This window comes from Balaenoptera ricei, chromosome 3 (assembly GCF_028023285.1).
Source record: "Balaenoptera ricei isolate mBalRic1 chromosome 3, mBalRic1.hap2, whole genome shotgun sequence".
Taxonomy (NCBI): Eukaryota; Metazoa; Chordata; class Mammalia; order Artiodactyla; family Balaenopteridae; genus Balaenoptera; species Balaenoptera ricei.
The window spans coordinates 150,762,798-150,788,210 of NC_082641.1; the positions used below are offsets into that span (position 1 = coordinate 150,762,798).

A 25,413-nucleotide genomic window follows, 5' to 3' on the forward strand; every position below is an offset into this window, starting at 1 on the left:
CTATAAAGTAACACTAATCAAGATAGTGTGTGGTACTGCTGAAAGAACAGACAAACAGATCAAGAAAACAGAAGAGAGAGCCCAGAAACAGACCCATATAATCAGCTGATCTTTGACAGAGAAGCAAAGGCGATACAATGGAGCAAAGATAATCTTTTCAACAAACGGTACTGGAATAACATAGGAGAAAATCTAGGTGACCTTGGGTATAGTGATGACTTTTTAGATACAACACCAAAGGCACAGTCCATGAAAGAAATAATTGATTGGGCTTCCCTGGTGGCGCAGTGATTAAGAATCCGCCTGGCAATGCAGGGGACACGGGTTCGAGCCCTGGTCCGGGAAGATCCCACATGCCGCAGAGCAACTAAGCCTGTGTGCCACAACTACTGAGCCTGCACTCTAGAGCTGGAGACCCACAACTACTGAGCTCACGTGCCACAACTACTGAGGCCCGTGCGCCTGGAGCCTGTGCTCTGCAACAGGAGAAGCCACCGCAATGAGAAGCCCGCGCACTGCAACAATGAGTAGCCCCCCCTCACCACAACTAGAGAAAGCCCATGTGCACAGCAACGAAGACCCAACACAGCCAAAAATAAATAAATAAATAAAATAAAATAAAAAAAAAAAAAAAAAAAAAAAAAAAAAAAAAAAAAAAAAGAAATAATTGATAAGCTGGACTTCATTAAAATTAAAAACTTCTGCTCTGTGAAAGACAATATCAAAAGAGAATGAAAAAAAAAAAAGAGAGAGAGAAGCCACAGACTGGAAGAAAATATTTTCAAAAGACAAATCTGATAAAGGACCGTTAGCCAAAATAATACAAAAAAAACCCCCTTAAAACTTAATAATAAGATGAACACTGCAAATTTTAAAATGGGCAAGACATGAACAGACACCTCAGCAAAGAATATATACAAATGGCAGTAAGCATATGAAAAGATGTTCACATCATATGTCATCATATATCAAATTAAAACAATGAGACACCACTACACACCTATCAGAATGGCCAAAATCCAAAACATGGACAACACCAAATGCTGGTGAGGATGTGGAGCAACAGGAATTCTCATTCACTACTAACGGGAATGCAAAATGGTACAACTACTTTGGAAATTCAGCAGTTTCTTACAAAACTAAACATACTCTTATCCGATCCAGCATCACGCTTTTCGGTATTTACCCAAATAAATTGAAAACTTATGTCCACACAAAAACCTGCTCAGTGATGTTTACAGCGGCTTTATTGATAATAGCCAAAATTTGGAAGCAACCAGGATGTCCTTCCGTAGGTGAATGGATAAACTGTGATATAGACAGACAATGAAATATTATTTGGCACTAAACAGAAAGGAGCTTTCAAGCCATAAAAAGACATGAAAGAAACTCAGATAAGTATTAGTAAGTGAAAAAAGCCTATGTGAAATGGCTACATACTATATGATTCCCGTTATATGACATTCTGGAAAAGGTAAAACTATGGAGACAGTAAAAATAATAGTGGTTGCCAGGGGTTAGCAGGAGAGAGGGAAGAATAGGCAGGGCACAGAGGATTTTTAGGGCAGTGCAACTATTCTGTATGGCACTATAATGGTAGATTCATGTTATTATACATGTGTTAAAACCGATGATGGTGTAGGTCCATGGATTGTAACAAATATACCACTCGGGTGCAGGATGTCAATAGTTGGGGAGGTCGCGCCTGTGTAAGGACAAGAGATACATGGGTACGCAACAGCCTGACGTAGGGAAGACGCGTTAGTCACGGGTAAGGTTCTAGAAAAGTGGCGGCAGCGGCTCAAGCGGCAGTGGCAGCAGCGCCGGGTCGCAAGTGGAGGTGCTCCTAGCGGTGCTGTTTCCCAAGCTGCGGCAGTTCTCACTACAGCGCCAGGACAAGGCCAGTTCGTGTTCGTCCGCGGAGATCTCTCTCATCTCCCTCGGCTGTGGCCAATCAGGCTGAAGCAACTGAGTCCGCGATGGAGAGAGAAAAGGAACAATTCCATAAACTCTTTTTTTTTTTTTTTTTTTTTTTTCATGTAATGTCTGAAACATTTATATTAACATATTTCCATACATATTTCCATACAAATACAAATATAAGATTTTTAGAAATTTCATGTAATGTCTGAAACATTTATATTAACATATTTCCATATAAATAACCCAATGAAAGTTTAGTATTAGTTGTTTTGTTTGTTTTTTTATACTGCAGGTTCTTATTAGGCATCAGTTTTATACACATCAGTGTATACATGTCAATCCCAATCGCCCAATTCAGCACACCACCATCCCCACCCCACCGCAGTTTTCCCCCCTTGGTGTCCATATGTCCATTCTCTACATCTGTGTCTCAACTTCTGCCCTGCAAACTGGCTCATCTGTACCATTTTTCTAGGTTCCGCATACATGCATTAATATACGATATTTGTTTTTCTCTTTCTGACTTACTTCACTCTGTATGACAGTCTCTAGATCCATCCACGTCTCAACAAATGACTCAATTTCGTTCCTTTTTATGGCTGAGTAATATTCCATTGTATATATGTACCACATCTTCTTTATCCATTCGTCTGTTGATGGGCATTTAGGTTGCTTCCATGACCTGGCTATTGTAAATAGTGCTGCAATGAACATTGGGGTGCATGTGTCTTTTTGAATTACGGTTTTCTCTGGGTATATGCCCAGTAGTGGGATTGCTGGGTCATATGGTAATTCTATTTTTAGTTTTTTAAGGAACCTCCGTATTGTTCTCCATAGTGGCTGTATCAATTTACATTCCCACCAACAGTGCAAGAGGGTTCCCTTTTCACCACACCCTCTCCAGCATTTGTTGTTTGTAGATTTTCTGATGATGCCCATTCTAACAGGAGTGAGGTGATACCTCATTGTAGTTTTGATTTGCATTTCTCTAATAATTAGTGATGTTGAGCATCTTTTCATGTGCTTCGTGGCCATCTGTATGTCTTCTTTGGAGAAATGTCTATTTAGGTCTTCTGCCCATTTTTGGATTGGGGTGTTTGTTTCTTTGATATTGAGCTGAATGAGCTGTTTATATATTTTGGAGATTAATCCTTTGTCCGTTGATTCATTTGCAAATATTTTCTCCCATTCTGAGGGTTGTCTTTTCGTCTTGTTTATGGTTTCCTTTGCTGTGCAAAAGCTTTGAAGTTTCATTAGGTCCCACTTGTTTATTTTTGTTTTTATTTCCATTACTCTAGGAGGTGGATCAAAAAAGATCTTGCTGTGATTTATGTCAAAGAGTGTTCTTCCTATGTTTTCCTCTAAGAGTTTTATAGTGTCCAGTCTTATATTTAGGTCTCTAATCCATTTTGAGTTTATTTTTGTGTATGGTGTTAGGGAGTATTCTAATTTCATTCTTTTACATGTAGCTGTCCAGTTTTCCCAGCACCACTTATTGAAGAGACTGTCTTTTCTCCATTGTATATCCTTGCCTCCTTTGTCATAGATTAGTTGACCATAGGTGCGTGGGTTAATGTCTGGGCTTTCTATCTTGTTCCATTGATCTATGTTTCTGTTTTTGTGCCAGTACCATATTGTCTTGATTACTGTAGCTTTGTAGTATAGTCTGAAGTCAGGGAGTCTGATTCCTCCAGCTCCATTTTTTTGCCTCAAGACTGCTTTGCCTATTCGGGGTCTTTTGTGTCTCCATACAAATTTTAAGATGATTTGTTCTAGCTCAGTAAAAAATGCCATTGGTAATTTGATAGGGATTGCATTGAATCTGTAGATTGCTTTGGGTAGTATACTCATTTTCACAATGTTGATTCTTCCAATCCAAGAACATGGTATATCTCTCCATCTGTTGGTATCATCTTTAATTTCTTTCATCAGTGTCTTATAGTTTTCTGCATACAGGTCTTTTGTCTCCCTAGGTAGGTTTATTCCTAGGTATTTTATTCTTTTTGTTGCAATGGTAAATGGGAGTGTTTCCATAATTTCTCTTTCAGATTTTTCATCATTAGTGTATAGGAATGCAAGAGATTTCTGTGCATTAATTTTGTATCCTGCAACTTTACCATATTCATTAATTAGCTCTAGCAGTTTTCTGGTGGCAGTTTTAGGATTCTCTATGTATAGTATCATGTCATCCGCAAACAGTGACAGTTTTACTTCTTCTTTTCCAATTTGTATTCCTTTTATTTCTTTTTCTTCTCTGATTGCCGTGGCTAGGACTTCCAAAACTATGTTGAATAATAGTGGTGAGAGTGGACATCCTTGTCTCGTTCCTGATCTTAGAGGAAATGCTTTCAGTTTTTCACCATTGAGAATGATGTTTGCTGTGGGTTTGTCATATATGGCCTTTATTATGTTGAGGTAGGTTCCCTCTATGCCCACTTTCTGGAGAGTTTTTATCAGAAATGGGTGTTGAATTTTGTCAAAAGCTTTTTCTGCATCTATTGAGATGATCATATGGTTTTTATTCTTCAATTTGTTAATATGGTGTATCACATTGATTGATTTGCGTATATTGAAGAATCCTTGCATCCCTGGGATAAATCCCACTTGATCGTGGTGTATGATCCTTTTAATGTGTTGTTGGATTCTGTTTGCTAGTATTTTGTTGAGGATTTTTGCATCTATATTCATCAGTGATATTGGTCTGTAATTTTCTTTTTTCGTAGTGTCTTTGTCTGGTTTTGGTATCAGGGTGATGGTGGCCTCATAGAATGAGTTTGGGAGTGTTCCTTCCTCTGCAATTTTTTGGAAGAGTTTGAGAAGGATGGGTGTTAGCTCTTCTCTAAATGTTTGATAGAATTCACCTGTGAAGCCGTCTGGTCCTGGACTTTTGTTTGTTGGAAGATTTTTAATCACAGTTTCAATTTCATTACTTGTGATTGGTCTGTTCATATTTTCTATTTCTTCCTGGTTCAGTCTTGGAAGGTTATACCTTTCTAAGAATTTGTCCATTTCTTCCAGGTTGTCCATTTTATTGGCATAAAGTTGCTTGTAGTAGTCTCTTAGGATGCTTTGTATTTCTGCAGTGTCTGTTGTAACTTCTCCTTTTTCATTTCTGATTTTATTGATTTGAGTCCTCTCCCTCTTTTTCTTGATGAGTCTGGCTAAAGGCTTATCAATTTTGTTTATCTTCTCAAAGAACCAACTTTTAGTTTTATTGATCTTTGCTATTGTTTTCTTTGTTTCTATTTCATTTATTTCTGCTCTGATCTTTATGATTTCTTTCCTTCTGCTAACTTTGGGTTTTGTTTGTTCTTCTTTCTCTAGTTTCTTTAAGTGTAAGGTTAGATTGTTTACTTGAGCTTTTTCTTGTTTCTTTAGGTAGGCTTGTATAGCTATAAACTTCCCTCTTAGAACTGCTTTTGCTGCATCCCATAGGTTTTGGGTCGTCGTGTTTTCATTGTCATTTGTCTCTAGGTATTTTTTGATTTCCTCTTTGATTTCTTCAGTGATCTCTTGGTTATTTAGTAACGTATTGTTTAGCCTCCATGTGTTTGTCCTTTTTACGTTTTTTTCCCTGTAATTCATTTCTAATCTCATAGCGTTGTGGTCAGAAAAGATGCTTGATATGATTTCAATTTTCTTAAATTTACTGAGGCTTGATTTGTGACCCAAGATGTGATCTATCTTGGAGAATGTTCCGTGCGCACTTGAGAAGAACGTGTAATCTGCTGTTTTTGGATGGAATGTCCGATATATATCAATTAAATCTATCTGGTCTATTGTGTCATTTAAAGCTTCTGTTTCCTTATTTATTTTCATTTTGGATGATCTGTCCATTGGTGTAAGTGAGGTGTTAAAGTCCCCCACTATTATTGTGTTACTGTCGATTTCCTCTTTTATAGCTGTTAGCAGTTGCCTTATGTATTGAGGTGCTCCTATGTTGGGTGCATATATATTTATAATTGTTATATCTTCTTCTTGGATTGATCCCTGGATCATTATGTAGTGTCCTTCCTTGTCTTTTGTAACATTCTTTATTTTAAAGTCTATTTTATCTGATATGAGTATAGCTACTCCAGCTTTCTTTTGATTTCCATTTGCATGGAATATCTTTTTCCATCCCCTCACTTTCAGTCTGTATGTGTCCCTAGGTCTAAAGTGGGTCTCTTGTAGACAGCATATATATGGGTCTTGTTTTTGTATCCATTCAGCCAGTCTATGTCTTTTGGTTGGGGCATTTAATCCATTCACGTTTAAGGTAATAATCGATATGTATGTTCCTATGACCATTTTCTTAATTGTTTTGGGTTTGTTTTTGTAGGTCCTTTTCTTCTCTTGTGTTTCCCACTTAGAGAAGTTCCTTTAGCATTTGTTGTAGAGCTGGTTTGGTGGTGCTGAATTCTCTTAGCTTTTGCTTGTCTGTAAAGCTTTTGATTTCTCCATCAAATCTAAATGAGATCCTTGCCGGGTAGAGTAATCTTGGTTGTAGGTTCTTCCCTTTCATCACTTTAAGTATATCCTGCCACTCCCTTCTGGCTTGCAGAGTTTCTGCTGAGAAATCAGCTGTTAACCTTATGGGAGTTCCCTTGTATGTTATTTGTCGTTTTTCCCTTGCTGCTTTCAATAATTTTTCTTTGTCTTTAATTTTTGCCACTTTGATTACTATGTGTCTCGGCGTGTTTCTCCTTGGGTTTATCCTGCCTGGGACTCTCTGTGCTTCCTGGACTTGGGTGGCTATTTCCTTTCCCATGTTAGGGAAGTTTTCGACTATAATCTCTTCAAATATTTTCTCTGGTCCTTTCTCTCTCTCTTCTCCTTCTGGGACCCCTATAATGCGAATGTTGTTGCGTTTAATGTTGTCCCAGAGGTCTCTTAGGCTGTCTTCATTTCTTTTCATTCTTTTTTCTTTAGTCTGTTCTGCAGCAGTGAATTCCATCATTCTGTCTTCCAGGTCACTTATCCGTTCTTCTGCCTCAGTTATTCTGCTATTGATTCCTTCTAGTGTAGTTTTCATTTCAGTTATTGTATTGGTCATCTCTGTTTGTTTGTTCTTTAATTCTTCTAGGTCTTTGTTAATCATTTCTTGCATCTTCTCAATCTTTGCCTCCATTCTTATTCCGAGGTCCTGGATCATCTTCACTATCATTATTCTGAATTCTTTTTCTGGAAGGTTGCCTATCTCCACTTCATTTAGTTGTTTTTCTGGGGTTTTATCTTGTTCCTTCATCTGGGACATAGCCCTCTGCCTTTTCATCTTCTCTATCTTTCTGTAACTGTGGTTTTTGGTCCACAGGCTGCAGGATTATAGTTTTTCTTGCTTCTGTTGTCTGCCCTCTGGTGGTTGAGGCTATCTAAGAGGCTTGATCTCCATAAACTCTTTATTGTGGCTTGAGCTTTGAAACTACAGAAGAAGGTTTGAGGAACTACTACGAGCAATGGGGAAAACTTACAGACCGTGTGGTAAAGAGGGATCCTGCAAGCAAAAGATCAAGAGGCTTTGGTTTTGTAACTTTTTCATCCATGGCTGAGGTTGATGCCGCCATGGCTGCAAGACGGCATTCAACTGATGGGAGAGTAGTTGAGCCAAAATGTGCTGTTGCAAGAGAGGACTCTGGAAAGCCAGGGGCTCATGTCACTGTGAAGAAGCTATCTGTAGGTGGAATTAAAGAAGACACTGAGGAACATCATCTTAGAGATTACTTTGAGGAATATGGAAAAATTGAGACCATTGAGATCATTACTGATAGGCAGTCTGGAAAGAAAAGAGGCTTTGGGTTTGTTACTTTTGATGACTGTGATCCTGTGGATAAGACTGTGTTGCAGAAATACCATACTATCAATGGTCATAATGCAGAAGTAAGAAAGGCTTTGTCTAGACAAGGAATGCAGGAAGTCCAAAGTTCTAAAAGTGGAACAGGAGGCCACTTTGGTTTTGGAGATTCTCGTGGTGGTGGTGGTGGTGGAAATTTTGGACCAGGACCAGGAAGTAACTCCAGAGGAGGATCTGATGGATATGGAAGTGGTCGTGGATTTGGGGATGGCTATAATGGGTATGGAGGAGGGCCTGGAGGTGGCAATTTTGAAGGTAGCCCTGGTTATGGACGAGGAAGAGGAGGATATGGTGGTGGAGGACCTGGATATGGCAACCAGGGTGGGGGCTACGGAGGTGGTTATGACAACTATGGAGGAGGAAATTATGGAAGTGGAAATTATAACCAGCAACCTTCTAACTACGAAGAGTGGAAACTTTGGTGGTAGCAGGAACATGGGGGACCATATGGTGGAGGAAACTATGGTCCAGGAGGCAGTGGGGGAAGTGGGGGTTATGGAGGGAGAAGCCAATATTGGGCTTCTTCCTATTTACCATGGGCTTCACTGTATAAATAGGAGAGGATGAGAGCCCAGAGGTAACAGAACAGCTTCAGGTTACCGAAGTAACAATGTTAAGGAAACTCTTATCTCAGTCATGCATAAATACGCAGTGATAAGGCAGAAGACACCAGAGCAGATGCAGAGAACCATTTTGTGAATGGATTGGATTATTTAATAACATTACCTTACTGTAGAGGAAGGACTGTAAAAAAAAAAAAAGCCTTTGAGACAGTTTCTTAGCTCTTTAATTGTTTCTTTCTAGTGGTCTTTGTAAGAGTGTAGAAGCATTCCTTCATAATGTTAAATTTGTAAGTTTCAGGTGACGTGAAACCTTTTTTAAGATTTTTCTCAACGTTTTGAAAAGCTACTAGCCAGGATCATGGTGTAATAAGACGTAACGTTTTTCCTTTAAAAAAATTTAAGTCTGTGTGTAGAGTTAAGAAGCTGTTGTACATTTACGATTTAATAAAATAATTCTAAAGGAAAAAAATAAAAAGAGAGATATATGGGAACTGGGAACCCTCTATACTTTCTACTCAGTTTCAGGATAAAACTGCCCTAAAAAATTAAGTTTATTAATTAAAAAAAAAAAAAAAAAAAAGGAAAGGAAAAGCCAGTTGTCTTTTGGAAACCATACAATTAAGGGAAAAAGAAATGGCAGGGGAGAGATTTTAAAATCCTGCAAGATTAAAGAATTTTTTGAAACATTCAAAGGATGCAAAGCCCTTCCTCCTCAATCTCCTGCTCCCTACCCCAAAACAAGACACCCAGTAAAGAAACTATGTTTTGGGGACCTCCCTGGCGATCCAGTGGTTAAGACTCTGTGCTTCCATTGAAGGTGACGCGGGTTCGATCCCTGGTCTGGGAAATAAGATCCCACATGCCGTGTGGCGCAGCCAAAAAAAGAAAGAAAGAAAGAAACTATGTTTTGTTACACTGACAGAAGATGTTCTTAAACTAGGACTCATAAAATTAACCTCAAACTGCCAGTCCTGCCCCCCAAAATGTAGTGACATAAGCAAATCTTTATCTACACACACACAAAAATTCAGCTAATGAAATCCCCACACATAAAAGAAGAAAGGACAGGGAGGGGCAGAAGAAAATGAAAACCTCAAATCAGTATTTCCTAACTGGGGTTCTACAAGATAATTAAGCCCTACTGAGAGTGATTTTGGTAATTGTTCACTTAATTTTCCTAAGGATAGTACATAGATACTATCATTCTAGTTATACATAAGAAAAGTAAATTTATTATATACTACGTATGCCTTAGTGCATTATGGCATACTGCGCTTATGGAATGTGCCTGAAAAGAGTACTCCAAACTGAACTCAATATGCTTCAACAAATATTTGATGTTATTTTTTAAATGCCTTGAATCAGAAAGTCAAAACTCAAGAAGGAAAACATACCAAAAGCAGAAAGAAATGAAACAAGATTTAACTCAGGAAAGAAATAAAATCAAGATTATAATAGAAATGAAAGTAAATTACAATGCCCCCAAATGATAAATTCAAATGAAAAATGTAATAATAGGCATTAAAGAAAAGCAGAAAAATAATCTAAGAGAATGAAAGTGAGATAAAGAAAGAAACAAAACAGGACAGAGAAGCAGCTGAAATGGAAGAAAAAGAGGAAACCTTTCAGGGACAGACCCCTCCCCAATATCCTCTGCTTTAGCTTCTCTCTGAAGTACCTAAGATACTAGTATCATTTCCTGAGCTGTCTTACAGATGTTAAAACGCCCACCAAATGGAAAACATTAACTACTTGCTGACCATGAGCACACAGCCCCCACAGGCCTACTAGAGGCTAAGAACTGATAATGTTCACCCCTGTGACACGGCCCTGTTACCGCACCATCAACCAAAGAACTATGCATGAGCTGACCACATACCCTGGGACTCCTCTCCCTCACCTTGCCTTTAAAAGGGTTTTCCTGAAACCCACTGGGGAGTTCAGGTGTTTTGAGTACTAGCTGTCCTGGACTCCTTGCTTGGTGCCCTGCAATAAACGCTGCACTTTCTTTCACCATAACCTGGTGTCAACAGACTGGCTTTACTGCGTGCAGGTGGGTGGACCCAAGTTTGGTTGGTAACACTATAATTCAAGAAAACTTTCCAGAAATAAAAGGAAATCTGAACTGTATGTTAACAGGGTCTCCAGATACTAGGGAAAATTGGCCCACAGCATTAAACTCCTAGAGATACCCTAGTAAAATTATTAGACTTTAAGATAAAGAAAAAATTTCTCAGTCTCCAGTCCAAAAATTTTTTTAAATTAAAAGAAAACTTACAAGAGAAAGAGCATGAATTAGACTGGCATCAAATATCTTAAAAACAATGTACCAAGCAACACATCAGTGGAACAGCATTTTCCAAAAACAGTAGAAAAGAAAGTGTAAGATAAAGATTTTCTAACCAAAGACAATAGGAAAATAGTTTTAAACAGGTAACAGGTCAGGGAATTCTGTATCCTTGAGCAACCAAGAGATGACTCAGAAAACTTTAGCAAAAAGATTAATGGTAAAAAAAAAAAAAAAAAAAAAAAAAGATTAATGGTAAACATTTTAAAATAATTACAGTATGGATATAAGAATAAAACAAAGATGAAGATGATGAGGGCTGAAGAACATGTGATACATTCTGAAAAGTAGAAATAATGCAGCTTAAAAGGAGAAGGGATCAGAAGAGGAAAGAACAAGTCCTGACTGTTGTACAGTGAACAGGTGGCAGTTAAAGAATTCCATTAAAAAGGATAAACTTGTTAATAAAATATTAAATAAAATCCCAAGAATTACAAGCATTTTAAAAGTTGTAAGTAAAGGGTAATCAATAGAACAAAAATATACACCTTTCTAAGTTTAAATAGAAATTTCAAAAATAAAAGAGCAAAGAAAACAACACATCATGAGAAGAAACTAAAAGATATGCAAAGAGACATGGATTAAAAATACACTAATACACACTACTCCCAATACAAAGCAGATCAAGAGGACCAAAAAATAAAGTTCAGAAGAATAAACATAATCAAGAAGGCAAATATTAGAGATATCAAACCTTACACCCTATAAATAGACTAATCTGTTTTTCAAGCACACATGAAATATTTATGAAGACTCATCATATATTTGATCACAAAGAAATAAGTTCTACAAAAGAAAAAAAATCAGATAATAATAGCCTCTGATCAAAAAGATATAAAACTAGAAATAACTCCCCCCAGAAGAAATGTTTTCTTTCAAAATCAATGCTATGAAGCAATTTATGAAGCTTCTGGCCTACACATGCTTTGAAGATTTGGTAGAATTGCCCTGTGAAACCATGTTGGTCTGATGCATTTTTGTGGCTTGGTTCTTTGATAAGTTTCTCTATTCTTTTCTTCAAAACTAGTTCTTGGATAAGACAACTCAACATTATAAAGATAACAGTTCACCCTAATTTATAATTTTAAAACACCCCAGTATCACATAAAAAGCTTCTTGTGGAGCCAGACAAGTTGGTACTCAAATTCATGTGGAAAAACTTATAAGAATACTCAGAAAACAACATGCAAAAAGAAAAGCTACAAGGTGCGATTAGCCCCACCAGACATTTAAACATACTGTTAAGTCTCTCTAGCTAAAAACAAGGTTCTTTTATGGCATATGCATAGATAATTACCCTGATGTAGGGGTCAGCAAGCTTCTGTAAAGGGTGAGAGGTGAATATTTCAAGCTTTGCAAGCCTCACAGTTTCTGTCACAACTACTTGACTCTTCTGTTGTAGCACAAATGCAGCCATAGACGATAAGTAAATAAACGAGTGGGGCTGTGATCCAATATAACGTTACTTACAAAAATAGGGCTGGGTTTGGCCAGAGGGCCATAGTTTGCCACATCCTGGCCTAATGGAATAAAATGTTCAGAAATAGACCCAGGTACATATGGAAATTTAGTACATGATAAAAGTGGCTTCTCAAATCACTGGGGAACTTCAGTGTTGTGTTGGTTTCTGCTGTACAGCAAAGTGATTCAGTTATACATATGTAATACATTCTTTTTTATATTCTTTTCCATTATGGTTTAATCATAGGATATTGAATATAGTTCCCTGTGCTATACAGTAGGACCTTGTTGTTTATGCATTCTATATTAGTTTGCATTTGCTAAACTGCAGAACTTTTTAATAAGTGCTGGGACAACTGGTAAGCCATTTGGAAAAAGATAAAATTAGAACACTGGAAAAAATATTTACAACGTATGTCACAGGTAAAAGGACTTATATACCTAAATTTTTCTTTTAAATTGAGGGGGATAAAAATTACCAAAATCCCAATAGGAAAATGAGGAAAGGACATGGACAGACTTTTTAAAAGATATAAAAACAACCCTTAAACAAGAAAAGATGTTCAGACTTACTCATAATTAAAGAGATGCAAATTAAAGCTACACATTTCTCACCTAACACTGGCAAATATTCACAAGTATGACAAGACATTCTGTCAGTAAAAGAGTAAGGAAACAGGCACTCTCATATACTTCTGGTGGGAAGGCAAATGTGTACAACCCTTCTGGAGGAGAATTTGGCAATATCTAACAAAAATACGTAAGTAGCTTGATGTTTTCATCCGGCATTACCTTTGATCCTGTATCAACCTTTTTTTTTGTTTGTTCATTTTTGGTTTTTTGGGGGGTTCTTTTTTTGAATTTTATTTTATTTAACTTTTTTATACAGCAGGTTCTTATTAGTTATCTTTTTAATACATATTAGTGTATATATGTCAATCCCAATTTCCCAATTCATCCCTTTTGATCCAGTAACACATTTCTAGGAATTTTCCCTGAAGATACACTATAATTAAATACTATGAAAACACATATGCACAAGGTAAACATATGCACTGGAGCCCTGTTTGCAATTTAAAAAAAAAACAAAAACAAAACAACCTGCATGCTCATACATAAGATTCTAGCCGAATATACTATGGTGTATCAACACACAGTATGCAGCCTTATGCAAGAATAAGAAAGGCCTCTATGGGCTAATACAGACTAATTTTCAGGGTACATTTTTAGGTGAAAAAAGCAAAGTGCAAAATAGTATCTACCTATATACTACCCTTTGCATAAGAAATAAACAGAAATAAGAAAATATACATGTGTGTACCTGTTCCTTAGTGCATAAAGAAACCCAGGAAGGATAAACCAGAAACTAAAAAAATTGGTTACCCAATGGAAACAGGATGGAAAGAACAGAGGAATGGGAACAGGACAGAAAGGATGACCTTTCTGTATTGTTTCTACTCTTAGAACCGCAATACATGCTTTATATACTCAAAAAAATAAAATCAACAACGATTGGGAGAGAGAGATGGAATATCAACAGAAACAAACGAACCTAAATACATTTCAATTGAATAACATAATCATACTTAATGGTGAGGAAAAAATTAACCCAAGTGACTCTGGAACTCAGCAGTTAGAATATATAGCCAAAAACAAAAGTTAATTGTAAAGAAATATTCAGTATGGTTAGTAAATTTATTTTTCAGTGATATAGGTAAGCAATTCTAAAACTACTGAATATGCATTCTAGAACTGAGCAAGTGAGTAAATATACTGTGGAAAACAGGAGTCACTGTTTCTCACTGTTAGACAAGGGAGTTACAAATATGAAAAGGGCTACCTTAGAAAACTAGAATGAAATCTGTAAGACTGGACTAGAACTATCACTGCGAACTCGTGGTTTTTTAATACATAGAAAAGGAGGGAGTTTTTTTCACAGAGACAAAATTATACATATATTACCTAACACTGTTGGCTGAGAGAGCCTATAGAAGCAATGACATCCCAATAGCACTAAGCACACTTACCAACCAGATCTAAATACCATTCTTCACAAAAAGAAACCAAGGCTCCTTACAGAATTGACTAATTCCAGGGCTGACTATGGGAAAATACAAGATGAGCCTGGAAAATTTTTTTTGCCCCAGAAAGCAAGAAGTGCTTAAAGAATTATGAGGACAGATCAAAAGGATACAGGACCCAGCTTGAAAGGGCATGCAATGGCCAAGCTTTGAACAATCTGACCATCAAAATACATAATCATAATAACAGATTATAACCCACTGAAAAAAATAAGAAACCACAAGTCTGTAAGTGAATAAACTGAGATTCTAATGAAAAGAGGACATTTATACAGTTTCAAAGTACCTCTCCACAAAATACTTAATTACAGAGAGAAAAAGGGTAACTTTATAGTGAAGAAAGCTCCTAGATACCACCTTCCTCAAATAATCAAGATGACCACCATTAGTAACAAGAGAAATCAAAATCATGTACTACCTAATAAGATGCAAAGATAAAGAACACAGCGTCACTTCTGTGATATTCCTTTCCAAGATGTATAAACTAAATTTAATCATAAGGAAACAGACAAACCTCCATTGACAGACATACTACAAAATAACTGATCTGTAATCTTCAAAAGTGCCAAGGTCACACAAGTCCAGGAAAGCCTGAGAAAATGTTCCAGATTGAAAGAAACTAAAGAAGTATGACAACTAAAGGCGGCTTATCATTCTGAACTGGATACCTTTGCTACAAAGGACATTATTGGACCTTTGATGAAACTCAAGAGACTGAGGACTGGATGGTAGTGATGTATCCAATGTTAATTTACTGATTTGATTCTCATATTATGATTATGTAGAACATCCTCCTTTGTAAGAAATACACACTAAAACACTAGAGCATGACGGAGCATTCAGTCAGCTTTACTTTCACACAGTTTGAGAAACAAAAAGTTCTTAGTACTGTACTTACAACTGAGCTCAAGATTGTCTCAAAATCAATAAGAATAAATCTTTCAATGGCTGGTTTGCAATAACTAATACCCAACACTTCGAACTGTGGGATCATAACCCTAGGAAAAAATTGTGCTGAAATGTTTTGTGCCTTTTTCACCACCACTGTCAGATGACTTCAGTAAACATCTCAAACCAGTACTGACTGAGGACACTACAGGCTCAGTGTCTTCCCCAAGCCATTCACTACTAGTTGACAGGGATTCATCCATCCGTCTCTTTCCTGCGAACTCTACCAGATCCCTCTGGGAAATGTTTCTTCTGGCAAAGTTTTTACTTTGAAATTAATTAGGTGATGGTTTCTTCTGGTTACCATTACTCTAATCCTTAATTTTTCATTTCCTGTTGTCTTATAGATGAAGGATTTAACATTTGCCTTTTACTCCGAATTAAAAAAGATGGAAGCATGCTATAATATAAGAGATTTTACAAGGACTTCAGTAAGCGACTCCTGGTTTTCTAAAGGGAGAATGGGGTAGAAAGAACCTTCCTTTACTAGGGTAAACAGTTTTCATATGCCATCTATCTACAAAGATTGGCAGCTGGTTCTCTGTACTACCGGGTCATAGCACAGTGCATGGCACACAGCAGGCAGTCAGTAAAAATGTACAAAATGTATGGGTGATTCTATACTTTCTGTATTTTCTGAATAACCTCATCTAAACTGAATAATCTCAATTTTGAATTCTAGTCAGAGCACCCAGGCAATTCAATAAGAAGTTGGAAAATGTCTCTCAAGTCCTTTATTCTTGGCCAAGCATATCCAGTATTATTAGATCTTATTTTAGTAGGCCATGCCTTAGCTGACTCAACATATACTCAAACTGCTCAGAGAGGAGAGCTGCCATTTGTGAAGAGGACTGTGAATTTAGAGTATTCTACTGAATCACACAAATCAGCCTTGTTAAATTTTTTTAGAATAATAATGTTCAATCCCAGTGAGGGTACAATGATATGCAAACCCTCTGGAAAACAATTTGACAGGATATATACAGTACATCTCCTAGGAATATATCCTAGGTAATTAAAAATGACAGCAAAGATTTATGCAAAAAGATGTAGATTCGTTTTTAATAACTAAAAGTGAAGAGTTTAAGCACCCAGAAAAATGTCAAATTATGGGCTGTTCGTGAAATATGGTAATTTCAAATTATGAGAATTTTTAATGATAGGAAAACATTAACACAATAATTCTGAATAAGTGTACAAAGCATGTAAAGTAAAGCATATAAAGTTATATATATAATCATATATATATATAATTCTCAACTATGTAAAGCATATGCAAAGACTAAAAACTCAAAGACAATATGCCAAAATACTAAGAATGGCACTCCCTAAATTGAGGATTATTTCTCATTTTTCTTTCCGCTTTTATCCCAACATTCTACAATATGCATGTACTACTTTTATAATCAGAAAAGATTTTTTAAGCAAAACAACAATACAATAAGCTATCTTTCAAAGAAAAATCAATTTTTACTCAAGGAACTCCCTTCAACTCACTTGAATACCTGGATTCAAAGAACTCAGAGAACTAAGTCCAAAGTAGTTCTGGCTATGACAGCAAATACCACTACCCCATATAATCCCAACAAAGCTTAGAGACAGCCATTCCTTCACACTGCAGTTTATTCTGTCTGTCCAGGAACTATTTTAGAAACAGGTGAATTTGTCATTCAGTGAACAGTAAGACATGACCCTTTTCTCATGGAACTTGGGATTCTGATGGGGGAAAAAGACAACAGACAGGAGGAAAAAAACAAACATGGAATGTAATTTCAGGCAGTGCTAAGTGCTATGAAGAAAAAATAAAGTAGGGTAAAGGAACGGAGTGAAAAGCAGGAAGCTATTTTAGATTGGGTGGCCAGAGAAGGCCTCTAAAGAAGAGATATTTGATCATGCACACTACTGGTATAACAACATAAATAGCATTCCTATTGCGTAATTGTCCTAGAAAACCCTATTTACAACTTAAAATATAGATAATCGTCTCTATGAAAATAGTTTCTACTTTAAGAGGCAAGATGGTGTATTGGAACCAGAGAGACTAGGTTTAAATACTGGCTTTGCCACTTAGTAGGTGTGTGCCCTTAGGCAAGTCGCAAGCTTTCTTTCTCAGTTTCCTCATGTATAAAACAGACATAACAAAACCTAGTTCATAAAATTTGTTCAGAGGATTAAAAACGACAATATATGGGAAAGGGCTTAGTAATGTGTCTAGCGTTAAGTGTTAACTGTGAGTTCCCTACACACTTATGGTTCTTCCACAAAATGAGTACTATGTACTGAATGACTCTTTATGAAGAATCATTACTGAAGCATTTCATTATTGCAAGTAGACACATATCATATTTTTATCTTCCCATACCATGGACTCCAAAGTCCAAATCACCTCTGACTAAATGGTTATTAGATATTGGTGATATAAATGATATTGGCTTGATAAGACTGGTATCATTTTTACTAATGTCACACTCACCTTTTCTTTCTTCATTTGGTCATGGACTACCTCTGTTCCCATTTGTATCCCTAACTCCAAAGATTGGCCTCTTTTCATTCACAGCTGTAATGGTTAATTTTATGTGTCAGCTTGGCCACAACAAACTTGGCCAGCTGTGTGGTCAAGCATTAGTCTACACGTTGCTCTGAAGGTATTTTGTAGATGTGATTAACATTTATAATCAGTAGACTTTGAGTAAAGCAGATTACCCTCCAAAATGCAGGTGGGGCCTCATGTAGTAAGTTGAAAGCCTTAAGAGCAAAGATGCTGCCTCAAGACTGTAAAAGATAAATCTTGCCTGCATTTCTGCTTCTCTGCCACACAAATTTCAAATTTGCCAGTCCCCACAATCATGTGAGCCAATTCTGTAAATTATCCATCTATCCATTTATCTATCTACTACTGGTTCTGTCTCTCTGGAGAACGCTAATACACTGGTCAACCTTACGAGTTGGTCCCCTTGCTTCCTCTCTTCATTCTATTATCTATACAGCAGCCAGAGGTCCTATTAACACATTAGTCAGATAAATTACACCTCTCGTCAAAATTCTCTAATGACTTCCCATCTCATGCAGAATAAAAGCCCCAACCCTTGGGATGCCCTACCCCCCGCCCCCACTTTCTCCATAGCACTTCTTACTACCTAAAATACCATGTGTTTCACTTATTTTCTTTCTTTTCCCACTAAAATTTAGGTTCTAAGACAGAGTGGCTTTTTGTCTATTTTGTGCACTCTTGTATTCCCAGCCCCTACAATAATCCCTGGTACACAGTAGGAGCATCATAAACATTTGTTGCTTGAAGAATAAGCAAATGAGTAAACAAAGTGTGATTTTTTTTTAATGTATTCTTTGGGCTTTCCTATGTTTTCCAGTTTTCTACACTGGGCATTTATTTGTACTATCATATACTGAGATAATGATACTGAGATAGTATACTATCATATGCTGAGAATAATATAAATTAGAATAACCATTTTGGTGGAGGATAGGTCAATGTTTTTTTGGGTTTTTTAAAATTAATTAATTAATTTTTTAATTTTTAATTTTTGGCTGTGTTGGGTCTTTGTTGCCACGCACGGGCTTTCTCTGGTTGCGGCAAGCAGGGGCTACTCTTCGTTGCGGTGCACAGGCTTCTCACTGCAGTGACTTCTCTTGTTGCGGAGCACGGGCTCTAGGCGCGCGGGCTTCAGTAGTTGTGGCACACGGGCTCCGTAGTTGTGGCACGCAAGCTCTAGAGCGCAGGGTCAGTAGTGTGGCACACGGGCTTAGTTGCTCCGCGGCATGTGGGATCTTCCCGGGCCAGGGCTCAAACCCTTGTCCCCAGCCTTGGCAGGCAGATTCTTAACCACTGTGCCACCAGGGAAGCCCTCGGTCAATGTTTAAAAGCCTTAAGAAAGTTCATATCCTTTGACTCAGAATTTCTCCAATGAATAATACAACCTAAGAAATAAGTATAGACTAAAATTTAATAACCTTAATGTCCATCAGTAGGAGAATGATTAAATTATTGTACATCCAGACAATTAAACTCTACATAGTCATTTATTAAAAATGTAGACCTAAGTTTACTAATATGAATCATATTGGTAAAAATGGGGTTATAATTCACTATACAGAGTATAAGCCTATTTATAAACTAAACTAAATAAAACATACACAAATACACACATACATAAAAATAAAATGTCAAGAAGAAAAAACAATGAATGGGCACTAAAATGAAGTGAGATTATGGCTGAATGATTAATTTCTTCTTTATACTCCTCTACTGTCCAAAATTTTTGCAGTGAAAAAGTGTTACTTTCATAAACAGAACAATAAAAATAAATCAACAGAAATACATAAAACCAGAATTCTTACAAGCAATAAAATAAAAGTCTGTAGTATGAGGTATATTGTGTCATTTTTGTTAAAAAAGTAAAAAGGCATTTTTTAATGTGGCCTGAATCCCATTTACCCACCGCCCTATCCTCAAATTACGTATACTGTTAAACCTTACTCAACATGCACACTACCTTATCCATCACGCACACTGTTTTGGAAACCATAAATTAAAAGTGTTAGTAAAACAAGGCGTAGTTTTCATTTTCCCATAGCAGAGGCTCTCTTCCATGGAAAATATATGTGATTTCTTGAGTGCCTAAAAATATGTATATGATCAATGAAATTAATAAAGTGCTATTTCTTGAGGGCTAGTACTATGTGCCAGGCATTGTGCTATCATTAAAACTTTCTCCAAAATATGAATTTACTTGTTGCTTCAAATTCTGAGATCACCAAGTCACCCTATATTCAGAAAATATGACATGGAAATCACTAAAAAAAAAAAAAAAAAAAAACCCAACAATTTCAATTCACAGTAAAAACAGGAAACATCACTTCTTTAGAAAAATGCTAAAATGAATCTTTCTGTTTGGCACTTTGAACTTTCAAAGCTTATCATCATTAACAGGACACTTTGAAACCAGCATTGTATGTATGAAAGACAGCATGATACACCCCGGACCATGACAAGCCTAAAGAGGTTAATAACTGATGATGATACTTGAGAAGTAAAGAAGAACAAAAGCTTGAAAGAGATTTCTGTGAGTGGGCATCATCAGATACAAGGAAATGAAACATGAGCATATGATCTCAAACAAATGGGGGAAAAGCGAGATCAGTAAATAGTATGCAGAAAACAGTGTGGCCATTTAGAAAGAATGTGGATCCCTGATTCATAGCATATACCAAAATAAATTACAGAGAAACGGAAAGATTTAAATATAAAACATAAAGCCATGAACCACTAGAAGAATGGTAAAGGAAAAGAATGACTACAGATGGCCAACAGGCACATGAAAAGATGCTCAACAATGCTAATTATTAGAGAAATGCAAATCAAAACTACAATGAGGTACCACCTCACATCGGTCAGAATGGCCATCATTAAAAAGTCTACACATAACAAACGCTGGAGAGGGTGTGGAGAAAAGGGAACCCTCCTACACTGTTGGTGGGAATGTAAGTTGGTGCAGTCACTATGGAAAACAGTATGGGAGGTTCCTCAGAAAACTAAAAATAGAGTTACCATATGATCCAGCAATCCCACTCCTGGGCATATACCTGGACAAAACTATAATTCAAACAGATACATGCACCCCTATGTTCATAGCAGCACTATTCACAATAGCCAAGACATGGAAACAACCTAAATGTCCATCGACAGATGAATGGATAAAGAAGATGTGGTGCATATATACAATGGAATACTACTCAGCCATAAAGAAGAATGAAATAATGCCATTAGCAGCAACATGGATGGACATAGAGATGATCATACTAAGTGAAGTAAGTCAGAAAGAGAAAGACAAATACCATATGATATCACTTACATGTGGAATCTAAAATATGGCACAAATGAATCTATCTATGAAACAGAAACAGACTCACAGACATAGAGAACAGACTTGTGGTTACCAATGGGGAGGGGGTTGGGGGAAGGATGGACTGAGAGTTTGAGATTGGTAGATGCAAACTATTACATACAGAATGGATAAACAACAAGGTCCTACTGTATAGCACAGGGAACTATACATTCAATATCTTGGGATAAACCATAATGTAAAAGAATATAAAAAAGAATGTATAAATGTGTATAACTGAGTCACTGTGCTGTACAGCAGAAATTAACACATTATAAATCAACTGTACTTCAATAAAAAATACATTTAAAAAAGAAAAAAGAATAAGTATGATTATATAAAGAGTAAAAATTTCTTTCAAAACCTTCTTCAAAGCACAAAGCATTATAAACAAAACTGAAAGGCAAATGTAAAACTAGAGAAAACACTCGCAATAAGTGACAGAGTTACTGTATTTAATATATAAAGAATTCCTACAACTAAGATTTTTTTTTAAAAAGTCATTTTAGAAAAATGGAGAAAAGATATGAAGAGGTAACTCATAAAACAAGAAGTAGAAATGGCCAATAAATAAATATGTATTTTAACATTTTCATTTATCAGAATGGCAAAAAAATACAAAATTAAATTATCCAATGCCAGCAAAGGCATATAAAAAGGGACTCTCTCATCCACTGCTTTTAGAAGTATAATCTGAGCCAGCCTGTCAAAAGTACAATTTAGCAACCTTAAGTGTTTCAATGTGCACATTCTTTCACCTAAAGAAATAATCACAGAAGTATACAAACACTTAGCTACAGTGATGTTCTTCTCAACATGGATGTCTCAAAAATTGGAAGCAGTCTTGACAAGGAAGGGAAGGTTTCTTAAAATCAGTAATATATATATTAAATGGAATATTACGCAGTGATTTTTAAATGATGGTAGAAAGTCTTAATTTATCATGTTACTATTTGTCACTTTTTATTATTAGTTTAAATTGGAACAAGTATAGGTTATTTTTAATAATATTTTTAAAGTAAACCTTAAACATTTTTAAATGATATCCAGAGCTTATAGAAATAAACTAGATTATAAACTGGTTCACCCTCCATGAAAATGATTTAGCCTCACCTATCAAAATAAATCACTGCCCGTTTTGTAACAAATCACTGAGCTATATAGTTAAGATTTCTGTACTTTCTACACATATATTATAATTCAAAGAAGAAAAAAAAAATGTACTCCTCGCCCTCACTGCCCCCAAATCTATGGATGATAAAAGTTGGTGAAATTTCCACTGGTGAAAGAGTCAGACTTTACAAAACCTGGGGACATGTCTGCAATATGACAGTAAGTAAATAAAGAGGGAAAATCCCAGTAATTGTTGGCTACATCATCATCCTATGAACAAAAAACCAAAACATGCAACGGTAGACAACATTAACTGTTAACATTTGTTGCGGGGGGGATGGAAAGGAGAGATTATTACTTTTCTGTATACAGACAATTTAATAATAAAACACTGATACTCCTTGACCAAGCAACTGTACTTCTAGGAATTTATTCTACAGACATAATCATGCAAGCCTAAAGGTATATGTTCACTGAAATTAGCAAAGTGCCATAACAGAAAAAAAACTGAAGCCTAAAGTTCCATTAATAGGGAACGGGATATACATATATTTTTAAATGATAAAGCCAATATGATGAAATATTATTGCATCCATAAAAAAGAACAGGGTTTATATGATTTTATATGCTGATATGGAAAGATGGGCAATGTATCTTACTAATTGAAAAAGTTATTAATTGAAAAATAATATGTATAATATGGTTCTATTTCTATTTTTTTAAGTTTCTGTCTAAAGGATAATGGGAAACTCAGAAGTGATACTTTGGGAAGTGAGACCTGGGTTCAAAGGAAACTTTACATGTCTTTTATAACCTTCGGTACCAGTTGTACTATTTTTTTATTCTTTGAAACTTTTTTATATTTTTTTTTTCGCTGACATAAAACAGTGATTTGTCAAACTCCTTTTTTTTAAAGCTATCTTAGATTTGTTTTAAAATGCCCCAGAAAAAAACAAAGTTCAAGAAAGAGAAAGTTGGACTAAGAATAGCATAATATTGAAAACTGTTCAAGGCTGAGTTGAATGGATCGCTTTACTTTTTTGTGTGTTTAGAAATTTCCATAGAATTTTTCACATAAAATCTTACTAAGAGTTTTGCTATATAATACAGATAAATCCAGAGCTATTCCAGGTGAGTAAGTGAGAGAGGCATTATCCTTCTAGTGACTCCAAAGTCACACTCTGGGGTTCCATGGGACATTAAAACACCATTCTTATAATCATTTTCATCACCACAATAACAAAGAGAACCTGCACAATTTGATGAATTCCTCCTTGCCCAATAGGCAGGAGGAAGACAGACCTTAAAACAGCAACAAACGTTCTCTCTGGGTGGTGAGGTTACCAATGGATTCTTTTTTTTTCCTTAAATAACTATATTTGTAAATTTTCTTATACAGGGAAAAAAATGTGTTTTTTAACGATCATAAAATACTACACTCTACCACTGAAAGGTTACTCCGCACCTTCACATTATTGGCCCTAGAGTGCAACAGAATAATGAACAAGAAATAATAAATCTCCAACGCTCATTTAAAAAAAGACAGAGACATTGAGTTGGAACAGCCATGTGTGACCTTAGGAGACAGTCCTGAACAAAACAAGAACACCTGACAGCAGGGGCCATATCATATCATATGCCCAGTCTTTTATCTTATTCTTATCTTGCCCTGGACTCTAAGACTGGAATTCCCTCTTCTTGAATAGGGAACCAGGGGCAAGCAATGAAAGAAATGGATTTTCGTTCCTCAACAGCAAGCAATTGGTAAGGTGTAGCTGTTATCTCCCCTCTACCTCAGACAGACAGATATAACTATCTCCATGTAAAGGATGAGGAAACCGTGGGTCAGGAAAATTAAGTAACTTGCCTAGTGTCACAAAGCTATTAAGCATCAGGCAGAAGACTAGAATTGAAGTTTGTCTTCTCCAGAATCAGGATTCTTTCTACCAAGCTATCTCCCTTCTCTAAAAAATATTCTCTTACGTTGGTAGCTGTTAAGTTCCAACTGTAGTGTTCTCAAACCAGTGTGTCTCACTATACATATTGAAAAGAAAAGAAACAAGAAAGGCAAATGTCAAGAAGTTCTATTAATAACTGCCCAACACTATCCACAATGGAGCTAGACGAGAGGCACTAAAACTTGATTCACATGACCTCTGCTGTCATTTCAAGCAATCAGTCCAACTCTTTAAAAAAGCTTATCACTAACACTCTTCCCAACTGAGAGCTTGCAAATGGCATTCCCAAGAAAACTTGTCAGTTCACTACATGGAACCTCTACATTCCAGGTGCATTAGCTTTCAACTTTTTAATGTTAAAAATAAAGAGGAAGGGGCTTCCCTGGTGGCGCAGTGGTTGAGTGTCTGCCTGCCAATGCAGGGGACACGGGTTCGAGCCCTGGTCTGGGAAGATCCCACATGCCGCGGAGCGACTAGGCCCGTGAGCCACAATTACTGAGCCTGCGCATCTGGAGTCTGTGCTCCGCAGCGGGAGAGGCCGCGATAGTGAGAGGCCCGCGCACCGCAGTGAAGAGTGGCCCCCACTTGCCGCAACTAGAGAAAGCCCTCGCACAGAAACGAAGATCCAACACAGCCATAAATAAATAAATAAATAAATAAATAAAATTTAAAAAATAAAAATAAAAAAAAAATAAAGAGGAGGAACTTCCCTGGTGGCGCAGTGGTTAAGAATCCGCCTGCCAATGCAGGGGACACAGGTTCGAGCCCTGGTCCGGGAAGATCCCACATGCCGCGGAGCAACTAAGCTCGTGTGCCACAACTACTGGGCCTGTGCTCTAGACCCTGCGAGCCACAACTACTGAGCCTGCGTGCCACAACTACTGAAGCCCACGTACTCTAGGGTCCATGCTCCGCAACAAGAGAAGCCACCGCAATGAGAAGCCCGCACACCACAATGAAGAGTAGCTCCCACTCGCCGCAACTAGAGAAAGCCCGCGAGCAGCAACGAAGACCCAACGCAGCCATAAATAGATAGATGGACAGACAGATAGATAAATGTATTTTAAAAGTAAATAAATAAATAAAGGGTAATTGTTTCTACCCAAAAATGGCAGTTGCCAGGTTAAGGTCACTACAGCATGGTGACCAGAACACTGGCTTTGCAGTTATCCATCCAGACCTAGGTTCATAACTTAGTTCTGCCACTTAAATAAATGTGTAACCTTAGGCAAGTCAATTCAATTCCATAACTTCATATACAAAGAAGCCAAGATAGATAACTTCTCCAT

General features: G+C 36.8%; 2 protein-coding genes across 8 annotated transcripts in view; one reads left to right on the forward strand and one right to left on the reverse strand.

Moving 5' to 3' along the window:
* FBXW11 (F-box and WD repeat domain containing 11) overlaps window positions 1-25,413 on the reverse strand; it is a 137,798-nt gene that overhangs the window by 71,728 nt on the left and 40,657 nt on the right. The gene's annotated exons all lie outside the window — the stretch shown is intronic.
* On the forward strand, window positions 1,980-8,181 carry LOC132363921 (heterogeneous nuclear ribonucleoproteins A2/B1-like). Its single transcript, XM_059919636.1, has 2 exons — window positions 1,980-2,017; window positions 7,305-8,181. The coding sequence occupies exons 1-2, from the start codon at window positions 1,980-1,982 to the stop codon at window positions 8,179-8,181; spliced, it is 915 nt and encodes a 304-aa protein (XP_059775619.1).

What these genes read in the sequence shown, in the direction of transcription:
- LOC132363921 (XM_059919636.1), top strand. Translation starts at nt 1,980, where the DNA reads ATGGAGAGAGAAAAGGAACAATTCCATAAACTCTTTTT. An exon ending in CAATTCCATAAACTCTTTTT is followed by an intron (nt 2,018 to 7,304) that starts TTTTTTTTTTTT and finishes ATAAACTCTTTA; the next exon opens with TTGTGGCTTGAGCTTTGAAA.